The sequence below is a fragment of the Pinus tabuliformis genome, chromosome 2_2 (genome assembly GCF_031772625.1).
Source record: "Pinus tabuliformis cultivar Carrire ecotype Pingquan chromosome 2_2, CPIR1, whole genome shotgun sequence".
NCBI lineage: Eukaryota > Viridiplantae > Streptophyta > Pinopsida > Pinales > Pinaceae > Pinus > Pinus tabuliformis.
Window position 1 is genome coordinate 1,113,504,620 of NC_142300.1, and position 17,971 is coordinate 1,113,522,590.

General features: G+C 36.2%; 1 protein-coding gene across 6 annotated transcripts in view; it reads right to left on the reverse strand.

Annotated features, from left to right (window-relative positions):
* The window catches only part of LOC149197301 (tryptophan--tRNA ligase, chloroplastic/mitochondrial-like), a 381,325-nt gene extending 368,075 nt beyond the window's left edge, over positions 1–13,250 (reverse strand). For 4 of the 6 annotated variants that reach the window (XM_089405816.1, XM_089405814.1, XM_089405815.1 and 1 more), the window contains exons 1-2: positions 12,966–13,247; positions 12,691–12,849 (exon numbers count right to left, since the gene is read on the reverse strand). In XM_089405816.1, coding sequence (XP_089261942.1) covers positions 12,691–12,849; positions 12,966–13,045 — 239 coding nt within the window. In that variant the 5' untranslated portion in view covers positions 13,046–13,247. Of the gene's footprint in view, positions 1–12,690; positions 12,850–12,965 lie in introns of all 6 variants that reach the window. The other 2 variants (XM_089405817.1, XM_089405813.1) reach the window with 2 other exon arrangements.
* Between the last annotated feature and the right edge of the window lie 4,721 nt (positions 13,251–17,971).

Genomic DNA, 17,971 nt, shown 5'->3' on the forward strand with positions numbered 1-17,971 from the left:
ATGGCACTGAGCTTAGTCAAGGTCGTGTACATGGCTTCCAGCTTGGCAGCTTGCAAGGCTATTTGGTTGAGGAAGCTACTTGTCATGTTGCTCAATCAGAGGTAGCAGCCCACCGTCCTAAACTGTGATAATCAAAGTTGCATCAAGCTCTCTGAAAATACAGTGTTTCATGATTGCTCCAAGCACATCAAGATCAGGTACCACCATATCAGAGATTGTGTTTAGAGGGGTAAAGTCAGACTTCAGTACGTACCTACAAAGGAGCAGACAACAGATATCTTGACCAAGGCATTGGCAAGAGGCAGATTCATCTACTTCAGAGATAAATTGGGTGTAGTACAAACACCTTCCTCTCTAAGAGGGAGTGTTAATTGAAGTTAGAGATGGAAGGGTTATGCTAAATTTAGAAGTGTGCTAAATTTGGCAATGTAACCCATAAGTGAAGCTAAGGCGCAGTTATAGTTTCACTTAATTTTGACTTAGGAAAATCCTAATTTTTCTATAGTCAAAAGTAAATCGATCTCAGCAGTTCGACTTGAGTTAATGACATGAGTTAGTGGGCTAGTTCGACTTGAGTTAAAGGGCCAGTTTGATCTTATAAAAAAAGAAGGGCGCAGACTTGGCTATCATCATTACACACATGGAACACCCCCTCCTCCTTGGTCCACTCAAGCAGCCAACCAGTCGGGCAAACATGTGATGAGAGAGGAAACTATAAGGGATTCAATCTCCTTGGTGACCTTAAGGAAATAGAATCGACGGAACTCATCAAACAAACCCATCCACATCAGCAATTACACCCCAAGGAGACATGTCAGCCACTCAGACATCCTGTCCCTGGGTCCCACTGATGTTTTAAGCCTCTTAACCCAAAGTCGCTCTCATGCTATAGGTAAGACAGCAACCAACAACTCAAACTCGCTCTCATAGGCCTATGTGCCAGGGACTATGGACTTTTCTCAGCAGACCTGTGCCAGGAACTGTGGACTTTTCTCAGCAGACCTGTGCTAGCGACCCCGAGATTTGAGCCACTTTTCTAGCCCAAAATCTCGGCCTCTGCCCAGAACTTGCTACAACCTTTAGAATCCATCAAAGACATGATAACAATGTTGATAAATAAAAAATCAACCTCAGGACTAGGCCTGAGCATCCCCAACCAGGACTGACATTCTGTCAAACACTTGGCATCAATGCAACCTACAGGTCTAGGATACAAGACAAAGCATAAATGACTAAAAGAACTTATGAAACATAACCAGAAGGATCACCTCCTTCTCCATTGGACTATTATATCATCAATTAGGTCTTGCATCCATCCATTTAACAATTACAAGTAAATACATGAAATAACCATGACATGAACCAGTCACATAACCATGCTTATAACCAGCATTAAACCATATAAATATCAGAGATATGACAGCCATTAAATCCACATATAAACAAGTACAAAAGTAAGAGAACTTAGCTTTTATTAATCATAGGCAAATCCGACCAAGTTCGGGACTTCCACGTACCATCCAACCATAAGACATGGTTGAACCAAATCTCTCTTTCAGCCAGTCACCCCCGTGCCATATTCCAAGCATGAATGTGGGATCTCATAGAACAACCAATCCACAAACAACCAAGGGAATCCAGAGGTTAAACCACCTCCACCCTCACCAAACCATGATCACACAAAAACCAGTGCTCTGATCACAACCGAACCAAACTTGGAATGCCATCCGGAATCCATCACTATCCTTGAGGAATTTTTCGTCTCCTTGTCTCTCAGGCTTTATCGCAATCCAATCCCGGATCACTAGGCCCTAAAATGTAACCAGTCTCTCAGGCTTTACCACAGTCCAAACTCGGACCACTAGGCCCTAAACCGAGACTTCTCCCTCAAACTTTACCGTGTATCCTGCCAAAACTAGTCAAGGGATTTTTAGGCCTTTGGGAATAAACCTTAAGACCGCCTCTGCCCTGGATTCCGAAATCCATCCGGCAAACCAAAGCTCAAAACCGAAATAAACATCCCAACACCATGGCATCCGGAAAAAGGCAAGGCTAGGCTGAAAACCACTGTCATAACTCGGCAAAACCATGCCACTGACAGCAAGAGAACCATACACCAACATGCAAAGCCATGCATGTCCAAACCAGCTAGGAAATCACACATGCAAAAGGTTACCTACAAGTATTTCAGCTGAAGCTTCTTGATCTTGCTCTTCTTCCTTGATCCTTGATTTCTTTCCTTTCCCTTTGCTTGTTTTTCCTTCCTTGATCCAAAACTAGAGTGCTCCAAGAAAACTCTAAGTGACCAAGTGTGAGAGAGAGAGAAAGAGAATAATGAGAGAGCTCCAAACTTGAACTGACAAAAGGTTTGCAAAATCTTGTCCACTGATCCTCAGAAGCCTTTTTATTAATGAGGCCTCTAATTTCTTCATTTTCCATTATTTTCCTTCAATTTCCTCCTCACATGCAACCTATGACCTTTTACCTTCCTTTTCTCCTACTTTCCTTTATTTTTATTACTAAATGTGTCAAAAATGTCTGTTTGCCTTTTAATGCCTTTGCCTTAGCCTTTTCCAATTTTCCTTAGCCAAAACACACATCCAGTGATGCCCACTAGGGTATCTTTGCCCAACATTCAACTTGGAATAAGTGTCCCTTAACCGTGGTCTTATTTTGCATTTATTAACTTTTATTACATGAAATCTTCACCAGGGTTGTTACAGCACTAAAGACTTTTGTGTTTTAGCTCAGCAAAAAAAGGTTCCAGAGCAGTGTGCTAGGGCATAGAGACAGAGGCCTAATAGCCTCAGTGATTTCTTTAGCAACGTGCTCACTTACCAAGGCTAAGTCAACTTGCACAAGAGGGCCAAATAGCATGTACGAATTCATACTACTGCATATGCAAAGGCCGAGTTAGTTATAGAGGCATAGAACAGTTTGTTGAGGAACAACGAATTGAAGGGGAATTTTTCCCAATATTTGTAATCAATTTTCTGAGATTTTTTATGAGCAAAATATTAGTAAGACACACAAGTTGGCAAGTTTTCCAAACTTGGGGTTTCCTGGGTAAATTCTGGTGTATTGTCTATTGTGTGCTTGTCTTCGTGATTTTATTTCCCGCTGCTTTTATTTGTTAGAATACTCAGCATATTTAGTAAAAGAGTTTGGAGTTCAGTTTTTCATTTTCTTCATCTCAGAATTCTTATTAAATTAGCAGTTGGGTATTAGAAAGCTAACATCTTCTTAATACTTAATTGCCATCACCCATAAACAAGACAAAGAAAGTCCACTTAGATTATCATCCATTCATCCAAGTTTCATCAATATTCGTCCTAGGAAACTAGTCAAATCCACATCAACAAAACCTCTCCAAGAGGTCATGCAACTCATCCATCCATAGCCAAATTATAAAAAGCTAAAATTGTGAAATTTCAGACTTGTTAAGGGACTTCTCCCCCAAACCAACCATGAAAGAATGGGAGGAACTACACCTCTATTTATAGAGGAGGTGCTCAACTTCCTCTACTTATAGAAGAGGTGCCCCTATTCTAGCCTATGGAGGGTCAAAAGGCCATATTATTTACTTAATTAATCTGAATTACATAATTTGAGGGGAATTTCGGCCACATGTACAAAGCAAAAGGCCACAAGCCCTCAAAAAGTGACCAATTACCAAAAATGAGGAATGTAAGGGTGTTTCAGTGCAGCATCCAGCCTCCAAAGGCCCTTCAACATTGGAAAAACTTCTCCATAAATTGTACAAGAGAAATCTCATCTTTTCCATGTGTGGACATAGACTTCCAAAGTGGCATTCAACCTCCAATATTGGTCATGTGGACTTCCACGGTTTAATGTGGGATCATAGGGCTTTTAGATGATCACTCACCATTAATAAGTCTCCTTCATCAAACTCCAACATTTCCCTTAATAAATGGATGCAACTATCCCAGTGAAATAAACAATCCAAAGGTGCTTCTTCATCATATTAAACCAAAGGTTCAAAAAATGATTGGCTAAGTATTGTAGGTCAGCCCTTCCAAATATCTCCTATTTAAATATTCAACATTTCCTCAACAAAGGTCAGCCAAGTTAGCATTTTTCCTCATTGTCCATGTACATATAAGCCTCAAATTTTATCTCCAAACTTACATTTGTGCACTCCATCACTTTTCTTGATTAGTGCAATGATTCTTCTATGCCTTCCCGCAGCGGTTCCTCAAGCAAATAATCTAAACCAAATAACTGGGGTCGGCCCTTAAAAGATTTACAAATTATACACCAACTCAATTACCTCTTCTCAAGATGCAGCAAAACCAATTTGAAATTACTGTAAAATCTATCAAAGCTAATTGAGACTTCGGATATTGTAGGCAGTATAGAAAAAATGTATCATCCTTACCAATATTTATGGAAGATAGCTAGTAGCCTACAAGTGTTACAGAAGCATGCAACTAATGAACAGTATCTTAAGGACTTTCAACAATTTGGCCTTGACTAGTTGTGTTATCATTTCCTTGAGCTATGCCTCAAATTTCATTAGAGGATGTTGTTATTTTCACACCTCCTTGGGTTTGAATTTACATAAAATGCCTCTGATCCTGACAACATTTAAATCCACAAATGTTTGCCTGCAAGTTTGCCATAGAAACTGTTGAAAAGTAGCAAAGGAATCTATTCCTTGATCTGTGTCTTGATTCAAGAAATCGATTTGGAGATCTTCTTAGTCATGTACGAGTTCCAGCGATGAGGACGAGTTCAAGAAGCAGTTTGACTAGTGTGAGTTTTTGGAGGATGAGTTATATGTCCTCTAGTGTGAGTTAAATTGGGAACTGAAAGCTTAAGTGGAGATAGCCACCTAAATTTTAAGAGGATCTAGTTAACTAAGTGTGTTGACTTTTGTTAACTAGAAAAGCTCCAGTTCAACCCCTAATTTAAAAAACTCACTAACAATAGCCTAATCGAAAAGCTTATAAGGAGATCGAAGGCACACAATTGATCAATCAAATCTTGTGCGCAAGTTTGTGGGCAAGAGAGTTTGTGGAGGAACAAGCCAAGTGTTCCTAGTGTGAAATATTGAGGAGGGAAATTTCTCTTTGGAGTGTGCATAGAAATAGAGGAAATCTGTATTTAATAAGAGCTCAGCTAGCGCTAAGAAATAGGAGATTATTTCCTAAGGTTTTGTGTTGGGAAATCTGAGCCTCTAGTGTGTATAGGAGGGGGAAGCAGATCAAGTATCAGGCAGAGGTTTTAGGCAATAGGCAAGAAAAATATTGTATTTGTAGATTGGAACCAGCTTGTATGTGTATCAGATTTGTTGCTCAATTTTCCTTAATAAAATTCTGAAACAAGCGATAGTTTTCCCTGTTGGTTTCCCTAGAAAAATTATGTTTTTTATTGTGAGAGTTTGTGCAACTATTTTTGTTTCTATTCCATTGTTATTTGCTAGAGAAATTTTGTGATTGTGTGAAAAGAAAAAATCATTTTTCAAATTGTTCGTACTAGCAAATTAGAATTTCGTGGAAATTCTACATGGTATCAGAGTAGTGAACAGAGATAGATCAGCACATAGTCTTCAAGTTTGCAAGATGACAACTCACACAGGATTAGGGTTGAGAGAGAAGGATAGATTGGATGGCTCTTCAAATTTTGGTGTTTGGAAGGTCCGCATATTGTTGTTGTTGGACGAGTTTGGGCTAAAAGAATTTGTTGAGAAAGGTATTGCAGAACCATCAGATCCACACGAGTTGAGGCTCTTCCAAAGAGAGATGGCCAATGCCAAGAGAATGATCATGGATGGACTTCGTAATCATATAGTTCCTCATGTTGCAGGTAAAAATACAACTAAGGATATGTGGGATGCCTTAGTCAAGCTCTACCAGAACTCTTCAGAGAACCGGAAGATGGTCCTCCAAGAGAAGCTGAGGACAATCAAGATGCATAAGGGTGAGAGTGCCACTTCCTATCTCACTAGAGTTCAGGGAGTCTGTGATGAGCTAGCATTTGTTGGAGAAGCCTATAGACACAAAGCTAGTGTGTGTGGCTCTGAATGGGTTTACCAAAGATTGGCATACTTTTGTTCATAGTATTACTGGACAAAATAAGTTGTCGGATTGGGAATGCCTGTGGAGTGACTTCATCCAGGAGGAGCTAAGCTCATGCTAGTTGAGAATTCTAGCAGCAGTGGCAAGGTTTCCAAGGTCGAGAAGGAGGAGGAGAATCTTGCTCTTGCAGGTAAAGTCAAAGGCAAGAAAGGAAAAGGGAAGAGCGAAAATAGTCAAAAGGGTGACAAGAAGAAGACAGATCTAAGTAAGATCAAATGCTTCCATTGTCATACTTTTGGACACTATGCTTCCACGTGTCCTAATCAGAAGAAGGGGTCAAATAAGGAGCATGTAGTTGCATCAGCTGAGGTGGATGAGTTTGCCTCTCAGTTTGAGAAGGACTTCTCATTGATAGCTTGTTTGGCAAGCTCGGTAGGGAGTAGTACGTGGTACATTGATTCAGGAGCCTCTTTCCATATGACTGGAAATCGAGGGTATGTCAGCTAGTTGGATGAGAAAGACATGTAGGTGAATATCGAGCTTGGAGATAATGGCAAGTATACTACCGAGGGAATTGGTATTGTCAGCTTTGATAGGGAGTCGGGGTACTCTTCATCTCAAAGATGTTCTCTATGTTCCAGGGTTGAAGAAGAACTTGGTTTTAGTAGCTATCCTTGAGGATAAAGGATATGATGTCATCTTCAGTAGAGGTAAGGCTTACCTCCAGCACTTGACTTCTGGATGTAAAACGTGTTAGTTTTTGTAGCATCGGATGTGTTCTAGCCTTAAAATTTTGTGGAGAGGCTAAAATACATGAGATCTCCAAAACCCAGAAATCGTTTCTGGAAATTCCGCCTAGAAATGACTTAATTAGATTATTAACCAGCGTTTAAATATTTCCTAAGTCTAAACTTAGGGAATATGGTTAAGTAATCAGAATTAATTTTGTCAAGGCGTGAATGATCTAGAACTACCCGGCACTGAAAAATTGAACTACCGAGCAATTCGCACTACCTGGCTAAGCACTGCGCAGCCCCAGAAAATCCGTCCTACTGCTCCCTCTGAACAATGAATTTTCTTCTTCTGCTTCTGAATTTCCTTGTCCGTCAAACTCACTCTAATACCCTGTGAAAATTACAAACTATTGCAACAACTAAAATTAATTCTTCTAATTGTAAATTAATTATACAATTTATTGCTACAGCAACAACGAATTAATCACAATGCAATCTTCACAAATAAATTATGCGGAAAATAAAAGCGTTGGAAACTAAGAAACACTGGGACACACACAAAAATATAACACCGTTGTTTTTGGACAAAATTCCCTAGAAAAACCCAATGTGAGAAATTCGGAGTAGCAGCTGAGGGTTTTTATTATTAAGCAGCGGTGAGAAAGTTCTGAGTACAACTGGTTGTCGAAAACTAGCAATCCTACAGAGAAAATACTGGCAAAAATGTAGTGAGGAAATTTTCTCACCCCACAAGCAATCCAGGCTCCAACTGCCAGCTCCATGTGAGTCGTCCAAACTGGCCTATGCAAGCACTACGTCACCTCTGCACAGCCTACCAAACGCACTTGCCTGGAGTAGTTGCTTCTCAAGTCGTCCTATCTACTGCTGACTGGGAAAATGTCTCTCTGGCACTCTGGAAAATCTTCCTGGCCTCTGGAACCAAAAACGAATTTCTCTCCAACAAGATCGAATTACCTCACTTGAGGCTTTGCGCAACCTCCTATGGCTATCTCTGCCTCTCTGCAAGCTAATATTCGGAACTGGAAAATCTTCCTCCGGACTCACTGTCCCTGCCCCTCTTTATCTTTGTGTCCCTTCTCTGGCTCGAACTCTTCCGGCAGAATGCTGCTACTCTCTGGAAAAATCGAACTGCCCAAGGAACTCCCTCTCCAAGTGTGTTTCTCCATCTACCCATCAACCTCTTCCTATAATCTCCAATTGGGACTCCAACGGCCAAGATTAAAACTTAATCAAGGGATGAGATCATTTCCTTGTGAATCCATGAGTTTCTAGATGATTCTCATCTTGCTCAATTAATTCTTATTAATTAACCATTTTTCCTAAGTTAGACTTAGGAAATTTTTAATTATGGTCAATTAATTTAATTGAGCCATCTCTAAGAGGAATTTCAAGAAACGATTTCTGGGTTTTGGAGAACTCCTATGTTTTAGCCTCTCCACAAAGTTTTGAGACTATAATACCTCCGATGCTACAAAAACTAATAGAGGGAATGTTGAAAAGTAGCGAAGGAATGGGTTCCTTGATCTGTGCCTTGATTCAAAGAATCGATTTGGAGATCTTCTAAGTCATATATGTGTTCCAGTGATGAGGACAAGTTCAAGAAGTAGTTCGACTAGTGCAAGTTTGTGGATGATGAGTTATTTGTCTTCTAGTGTGAGTTAAATTGGGAACTAAAAACTTAAGTGGAGTTACCCTCCTAAATTTTAGGACCAATTAACTAAGTGTGTTGACTTTTGTTAACTAGAAAAGCTTCAGTTCAACTCCTAATTTAGAAAACTCACTAACAACAGCCTAATCAAAAAGCTTACAAGGAGATCGAAGGCACACAATTGATCAATCAATTCTTGAGCACGAGTTTGTGAGCAAGATAGCTTGTGGAGGAACGAGCCAAGTTTTCCTTGTGTAAGTTATTGAGGAGGGCAATTTCTCTTTGGAGTGCGCATAGAAATAGGGGGAATCCCTATGTAATAGGAGCTCAACCAACGCTAGGAAATAAGAGATTATTTCTGAAGGTTTTGTGCTGGAAAATCAGAGCCTCAAGTGCATATAGGAGGAAACAGGTCAGCTATTAGGCAGAGGTTTCAAGCCTCGGACAGGCAGGAAAATTATTATATTTTCATATTGGAATCTTAAAAATTAATTGACGGAGCAATGAAATACACAAAATATTGCGGAAACACAAATACAGCGATGCATAGAACAAGAGAGACACAGCTATACGTCGTTCACCCAATTTGGGCTATGTCCATGGAGAAACAGTCAGTCCTTCCTTTTATATTATCTAGCAAAATGAAAACATACAACCTACAGCAGATTCGTTGTAATTTCCTCTTCGCTCTCACACAGTCTCCTCTCTCTTTTTCACTCAGAATAATAATACACATCTACAATACAATTTCCTCATATGAACTAAGGGGTTGCCTTCGAGGGAAAAACACCCTAAATTAAACATAACTTCTACCATCAGATCATCTGCCTAATGAGCGACACTGATTGACTACGAAATTACAATAATTTACAAGGAAAATTTTCATCTATTTTTAGCTGCCAGGGAGGGTCTCCAAACATGCAGTCGCCCCCTTGAACCCCCCAGGCAGCAATAGTAGGGGGGAAGTCCCCCCACACCCCCCCCGTTGGGGATTGGGATCCAAATGCAATTGAAACAAAAGCTATGAATCAAGAAGATAATCAAGCTCCACATCCAACAATCTCCCACTTGGAGACTGATTATATCAACTCCATCGTTGCTTCACTTGCTAGAAAATGCTTCCACATTGGACCTGGTTGTTTTTCATCTTCATCATCATTCTTGAAGGCCAATTGAAACTGAGCAAAAGCTCAATTTCTCCCTAGTTACAACCTTTGTCAACATATCTACAAGATTCTGGCTAGTGTGTATCTTTTCCAGCTTCAACTGTCCATCATCCAAAACTAACCGTATGAAATGATCCCTGAGTTGTATATGTTTAGTCTTAAAATTAAAGGTTGAATTCTTTGCAAGATGAATGGCACTCTAGCTATCACTATATAACCTATTCATCCTATTTCTTGCCCAACTCATCCATAAACCTTTGTAACCAAATCATTTCTTTACTAGCCTCTATAGCAGCAACATACTCTGTTTTCGTTGTTGAAAGTGCAACAACGTTTTGCAATTTTGAAAACCAACTAACAGTTGTTCCACCTACAGTAAACACATACCCTATGGTGATCCTCCTGATATCTTTGTCACCTACAATATCTACATCAACATATCCCTATAGAGCAATGTTTGAACCTCCAAAACATAATGTTTGATTTGTGGTACCTTTCAAATACCTCATAATACACTTCACTGCCATCCAATGCTCTTTTCCCGGATTGTTCATCTACCTGCTTACAACTCCCACTGCATGTGCAATATCAAGTCTTGTGTAGACCATTGCATACATTAAGCTTCCAACAGCTGATGTGTTTGGAACTTTACACATATAATACATCTCTTCCTAGGTCTTGGGACACATCCCCTTACATAGCTTGAAGTGGCTAGTCAAAGGTGTACTGACTGGTTTTGCATTCTGCATTTAAATTTTTCCAACACTTTTTCTATCTGCTCACTCTGAAACAATTTTAATTTGTGATTTTTCTTGTCTCTAGTTATTCTCATACCAAGGATTTGTTTTGCAGCACCCAAATCCTTCATTGCAAATGAATTTGCCAATTTTCCTTTAAGCACATTTATTTCCTGCATGTTAGACCCTACAATAAGCATCTCATCTACATACAATAGCAATATAATATAGCTGCCATCATTTTGCCTTTTAAAATAAACACAATGGTCGAAGTGACCTATAACCTTGTTCAGACATAAACCTGTCAAATTTTAGATACCACTGCCTTGGAACCTGTTTTAAGCCATACAAGCTCTTCTTCAATTTGCACACTAATTTCTCCTTCCCTTTGACCTCATACCCTTGTGGTTGCTGCATATATATTTCTTCCTCCAAATCCCCATGGAGAAAGTTTATCTTTACATCTAACTGCTCAATATGCAAATCTTCTGCTGCCACTAGACTTAAAATAGTTTTGATTGAAGTCATTTTAACAACAGGAGAAAAAATTTCATCAAAGTCTATACCTTTCTTTTGTGCAAATCCCTTCACTGCACGTCTAGCCTTATACCAATGTTTACCTCCATCTTCTTCTTTCAACCTGTAAACCCATTTATTCTGCAATGTTGTTTTACCAGCAAGCAACTTGACTAAGTCCCAAGTTTGGTTCTACATCAAGGAGTCTATCTCTTCTTCCATGGTTTGCTCCCACTTCTTCCTGGTTTCTACCTGCATTGCTTCTTCATATCTTTCCGGTTCACCAGAATCAGTCAACAATACATAATATAATGAAGGAGAGTATCGTTCAAGGGGTCTACTTATCCTAGTAGATCTTCTAACACCAATTCCTGGTGTTTGACGTGTCTATTGCTGTTGTGGTTGTTGTTGTTGTTGTGGTTGTTGTTGTTGTTGTGGTTGTTGATCATTCTGATTTTCAGGCACCTTTATTTTTCTGTGATCTCATCAAGCATTGTGCATTCTTTGTTTTCCTTTTCCTGTTTCTTTCCCTACATCTGATCCTTATACAAGACATTTTCATTGAATATGCCATCTTTGCTCCTAATGATTTTGTGACTTTCATAATCATATAAACGACAACCAAAATCATTTACACCATATCTAATAAAGGTACATTTATTTGATTTTGCCTCAAGCTTTGTTCTATTTTCTTTATTGATGTGGACAAAGGCTTCGAAACCGAAAGTCTTTAAAAATGAGTAGTTTATCTTTTTACCTATCCATGCCTCCTTTGAAATACCACCATCCAAGGAACTTTAAGGGCCTCTGTTTATTAGATAAACAACAGTATCTACAGCATCTCCCCAAAATTGTAAGGGCAATCCTGCATGCAATCTCATGCACCTTGCACGCTCCATGATTCTCATGTTCATCCTTTCTAACACACCATTTTCCTATGGTGTTCCTGAAACTATCTTCTCTCTGTGAATTCCATGCTCTAAACAATAGTTATCAAACTCTTTGTTGCAGTATTCACCTCCATTGTCTGATCTGAGAAACTTCAACTTCTTTCATGTCTCATTCTCAACCAAAGCTTTCCATTTCTTGAAAGTATCAAATACATCAAATTTATTTCAAATACAATAAATTCAGGTTTTCCTAGTTACATCATCAATAAAAATAACATAATAGTGAGAGCCATCGAGAGATGATGCAAGACTCCATACATTTGTACGCATAAGCTCTAATTTTTCACTCTTCTTTTCCTTCCCAACTCTGATAAATCTGACACTCTTATGTTTTCCATAAACACAATTGTCACAAAAATCCAAATCAACATGCTTCAAACCTAGCAAAGACTTTCATATTACAATATTTGGCAACAAATTAGAGCATTTGTGTGTTCTCGGCCATAGTCTTTTTCTCAGGTCTACTGGATGATATACAGGATAGGTATTTTAAGTTCTCACTTTATCCTATGAAATTTATAGCCCTTAAGTAAATCTAAAACAATAAACTATGGCAAGTGTATTATACTTTGAGGAATGTTATATAGCGATGTGGACTTGAAACCTAACACCAATGTGGCAATCACAAAATGATTTAAGAATTAAACCCACGGGAGTCACACTAGAATGCTTCAAAATAAACCTAGACTAGTGTGCCAACGTTCAAAAAAATACTTATTAATCAATCTAATTTTCACACTTGCTAAGAGCAAAGGCGTTGCTAACCTAGATAAGCTTCATGTTTATTCAGCTACAATGGGGCTGCTTCCCACAATGCAATTGCATTAAGTTAGGCGAAATTTAAAGGAATATAACAACACGAAATCTCAAAACTTACTTGACGGGAATGGCATTTGCAGATGATGAAGAGGAAGAAGAAATTGTTGAATCTTCAACAGAACCAGAGTAACAACGAGGCTTTCCAGCTAGAATATACGCGGAGTCGAGCCGATTACATCTGGCATGCAAATAATTTGTTCCGCCCTGGCGAAAACTGCTGTTTAGAGAGGTCAGAATCGATTAATGCTCGAGATTTCCATTTAAGAAAAAGGAATAAAAATCTGCTGTGAAATGAAAAATAAAATAAAATGAGAAGGGAAGTGAAATGGTTACTTGAAGAAGCAGAGACGAGAAGGCGAAGAGGACAGGCAAGGTGTGCGTGGAAACAATGCCATGGCCATTGACCTTGCCATTTGCCACAGAATTATATGGGTAGGCCTCTGCTTCCGCCTTATCTCTGCTTTTTCTCGACTACCTCAGCTCATGTTTTTCACTAACAAGGGTAAAAAATATTACCATGCCCCCAAGCACGCAAACGAGATGCCCGAAGTTCTTAAACTTGGTTCGATGGAACGGTTTTCAACGCTAGAGGGTGTTTACTTACAGCGGCCATTTTCAGCATATAGAGTGACCGGATTTTAAACCTTGTGATCAATTATTAAATTAACGAGTATCGAAGGTAATAACTAATTTCATAAACGAACTACTTTTTAAAATTATGTGGTTCTTTATATCTAATGTTTTGGAACTTCGGTGTGTTTTTTCTTGAACACGTTATATTGTTTTTGTTAAAGGTTGTTTTTGTTAAAATATATATATATAATTGGTTTTTTAATAATTTATTAAAGTTTTGAAAAAATTAAATACGTAGTTTATTAAAGTTTTGAAAAACTTAAATATGTTTTTTTATATTGTTTTTGTTTTTATTTTTAAGTAAAATGTTTGGTTTTTTAAGTAATTTTGAAATTTCTAAATAAATCTTATAAAGTTTTGGAAAAAATAAATATTTTGAAAATAAATCTCAGTTTCATTATTTTTGTTGCAACACTGATATTTCTAGTCTTTTATGATGTGAAAATTATAGTGAGCTTGAGAGGTTTCTTTCCAAGCTTTTTGAGCATAGGAATAAAATATTAAATCAAACTAAATAATTCGTTTCCAATAGACCAAAGTTTGGTCTTAGTAGACATTAACCATCATCATCATCATCATGAAAAAAAATAAAAAATAATCTTATATGCAACCAAGTGTCGTAACATTTAATAAAGAGTACACCTATCAAATCTAAATATTTACAAAAATGAATTGTCATTGACTACATCTATCAAATATATTTTTATTTTTATTTTTACTATATAATTTTACTACTAAAAATATAGAAGACTATTTTTAATTTGCATATCTAGTTACAATACTCATTTAAAGTATTTTTTTTTTTTATATTTAACTTCATTCCATTTTATATTTCATAAAAGTTTTTAGGTAAAAGATTTGCTGACATGATATATAGATACAAATTTTCGATTTTATTCCTTTATGTAAATAAATGCATCCCAAAAAATTTAAAATCCCAAAAAAAAGTGCATCAGAATAAATTTAAAATTTAAAAAAAAAAAAAACAGAGAAAGCAATCATGCCTCTGTTTGTATGTTTGTCTTTTTGGTCCAATGTGTTCATGGTTGGTTATTAGCTTTCATCTAAAGTTGTTTTTAAACTATCATAGGTCATTCTCAATAATAAGTTTGGTTTTTCTTATCTAAAACATCTTTCTAACCCATTAAGATGTTTATTATCCCTGTCGCGGACAATGCATATACATGTTCAATATCTCTTTGACTGTGAATTAGTTTCATCTTTGACAAAATTAAATCATATTTGCTAAAGTTAACATTAGCAGTCTAATTTAATTTACTTATTTTAAATAAATTTTTTTAATTTTCCTGAACCTAATTAGTTGTTCCTCTCTCTGTTTTATTGAGTAATCATTATAAGTTTGTACTAACAAACTTCTTTGTCGGTAGGAGGTTATCCTCCTCACTCCAGCTTAGTAAATGGGGTGTTTGCTTGAATGTGTGTCCCATAAACAGCAAAGAGATAAAAGCTTTTGTTATGGAAAAGTTCCACAAGCTTACTTGGGATAAGGAGATAGGAAGAAAGAAAAAGTACTATATTGAAGTGTTTAATCTCACTCATAGACATCAACCAAAAGCATACATAGAGGTCAATATCTCTTGGAGAGCCAAAATTCTTATTGCCCAGTTAAGGACTAATTCTCATCAACTCTGTTGTGAAACAGGGCACTAGAAAAGGCCAAAAGAAGTGTGGGAGGAAAGAGTATGCATTTTTTGTTCTTCCAGAAAAGTGGAAACAAAAAAACATTTCATTTTAGAATGTGAGACCTTCAAAGACAACAGAGAAAATTATGCAGATATGTTGGCAGCTAGCTCTTGGGATAATCTATTTAGCGAGGGGTTTGTGGAGAAGCTGGGAGCATTTATTTTGAAGCTTCACAGAAAAATGGTCGAATACATCAAACAGATAAAGAAGCAATCTGTCCCATAGGCTATCTTTAGCCTCGTGGATGTTAAAATAATTTCTTTCTTTCTTTCCGTAATGCAAACGATCCAACAAAGTCTCGAACTAAGCAAAAAGACCTAAACGGGTTATTAAACGTTTAGATTTATTTATTTTATTTTCATGAATTTAATTGGATCCTCCACTCTTTAATAATTCTTAGCTTGTACAAACAAGATCCTTGGTTGACTTTAGCTGACACAATCGCAGTATCCCATCATCCAATGACTAAAATAAATTATACATAGGACAACCATTATTCGCCTCCATAAGGGTGTTGACAATGTGACTCTATAATGTTCTTGTGGATGGGAGCAATTACCTTGTAATTTTCATTTTGAAAAGCTCTTGTAAATGGTGGTTGAGCCTATGGTAAACCACCATATATTTACCCACAAATCACAAGTCCACAAATTCAAGAAACTCTTAGGCTAATTAAGCTAATTTATAGAGTATATATTCACAACCTCAAAAACTAATATTTTTTTTTTCTAAAAGTCGGAATGGCTCAAGTAACAAGTAGTGAGTGCATTAACATATATACAATTGACCAAAATGAAGATTATGGAAACATACTTACGATCTCAAAATCATGCAAGATCTCAAAATCATGCAAGATGAAATATATTGCCAATTCCAACGGCGTCAAAAGAACACAACAAAAAATGAATCAAATTAAGTGACTTGAGTGATCAATTTCTTGCCATGGTGAAATAGAATGAGCTTCTGATGTCACATCGACCATGGTTGAAGCAGATTCGATGGCTAGTGCACGAGCCCGTTAACATTCACATGTTTCAGAAATATTTATTTTATAAATTTATTTGAAATAAAAAATTATTAGATTTTTCTTAAATGTGGTTAACTAATTTTTTCCTATGTTAATTTTTTTTATCATTGAATTGTTCCTAAAGCTTTTTCAAAATCCTTATTATATCTTAATTATATGGTTCCAATAATTGTTACATGGTTATCCAAATTTTATTGCCATATAAAGGGGTCCTGAAATAAGTTGTTCTAGCAAACTTCTTATTCATGCCTGGTTGCTCCTTATCAAAATTGGACCCCCTCATTGAAACTGCTTATAGCTAGGGAACCCTTCGGAATCAGCTTATGGTTTAATCAATTTATGTGTTATGCAAAGGGATGGAGTCAAACACATACGGAGGAATCGTGCAACAAGGCAAACAAATCGACCTATAACATTATAATATAATAAAAATTAGGCGGGAATGAGAGACTTATTTTTCGAAATTAGCTGGAAGACGTGTGGATTATAATGGTTTATAACCGTGAATAAATAAATAAATAGTTACAAATTGAAGTACTAGGGTTTTGATATCAATAGCTAAAGTTTGGAATTACATATTTATTTTAAAGGACAATATGCCAAAGCACATCATTTTTTCACAATGGTGTTATTAGTGTCCATGTTATGGGCTTTTTAATTCCATCTATCACAACCATGATTGATGGGCTAGGTTCTTAACATATACAACGAAGACAATTATATACTACACCTTTTAAATTGTAATCTAGACTTTTAAATTCTAATTTAAATTTTCTAAATTATAATCTTGAATATATAAATAAATTGAAAAATGAAACAATTCAAATTTATTAAAATCACTTCAAAATTATAATTTCAATAATATTTTTTTTAAATATTAATTATAATTGATTTAAAATATGATTATATATATATATATATAGCCTCTTTATTAAATAAAGAAATGGATAAATTTGATAAATTTTTGAAATATAATAAAATGATATATATAATTTCTTAGTCCGATAAATAATTAAGAAAGAAAAAAAGGCAAACTGAAAACAATTGGATTACTATTTACCCTCTCCCCTTGTTAAAAAAAATGAATAGATTAAAAATTCTGAGATATATTATAAAGATATTTACAAAATTTTAAATTTACTTAAAATTCACTAAAACATTTGTTTATTTAAACTACTAGCTCAAAAATTAATTGACTGCGAGCAAAAAGATAGATTACTCTAAACCATTATTTAGTGTAATTAGTACCAATCATTTACAGTGAATTAGATATCATATTTTGATGCCAAATTCAAAATAAATGAATAAGTTAAATACATTTTTGTTTTTCTTATTGTCTTTTAAATGTATATTATAAAAAAATATATAGATATTTCTATCTTCTACCAATTATGTACATCATAAAATATTACAATATCTATAATAAAATAAAAATAAAAATAAATAATAATAATAATAATAAAATATATTAGTAGTTAATGCAATTATTATTTACAAAATCTATATAGTACCATGATGACTTTGATGACATATTCATAACGAGTGGTACATGAAAGAAATCTAATGAAACTCCTCAAAAGTAGTGGTTATTATTAAATGGACGCTTTATCAACAATTAAATGTTTCTTTAATGTTTTCTTTTAGATAAAACATTATATAAATCAAGCTTGAGGGAAAAAATACATTAACACCACCAGACAAAAGTTGTAAAAAGAGAGAAGGCTCACATTATAAATACAATTTCTTAGTTCCACCCATGAGAAGCACGAAAATTCTTGAACCAATTGGCTGGGTAAACGAGTTGTCTTTAGTGAGACTTTTTGGAAGCTTTTCTGGTGGGTTTTTCCAGTCTAATTTCTCTAAAATCCTGCAGGAATTTATTGAAATCACAAGTTTGATGGGTAACCCCTGCACAATCGAAGTGCCCTAGGGGTTTTTCAGGACGTTGAATCCGTATATACAATCAAAAAATCAC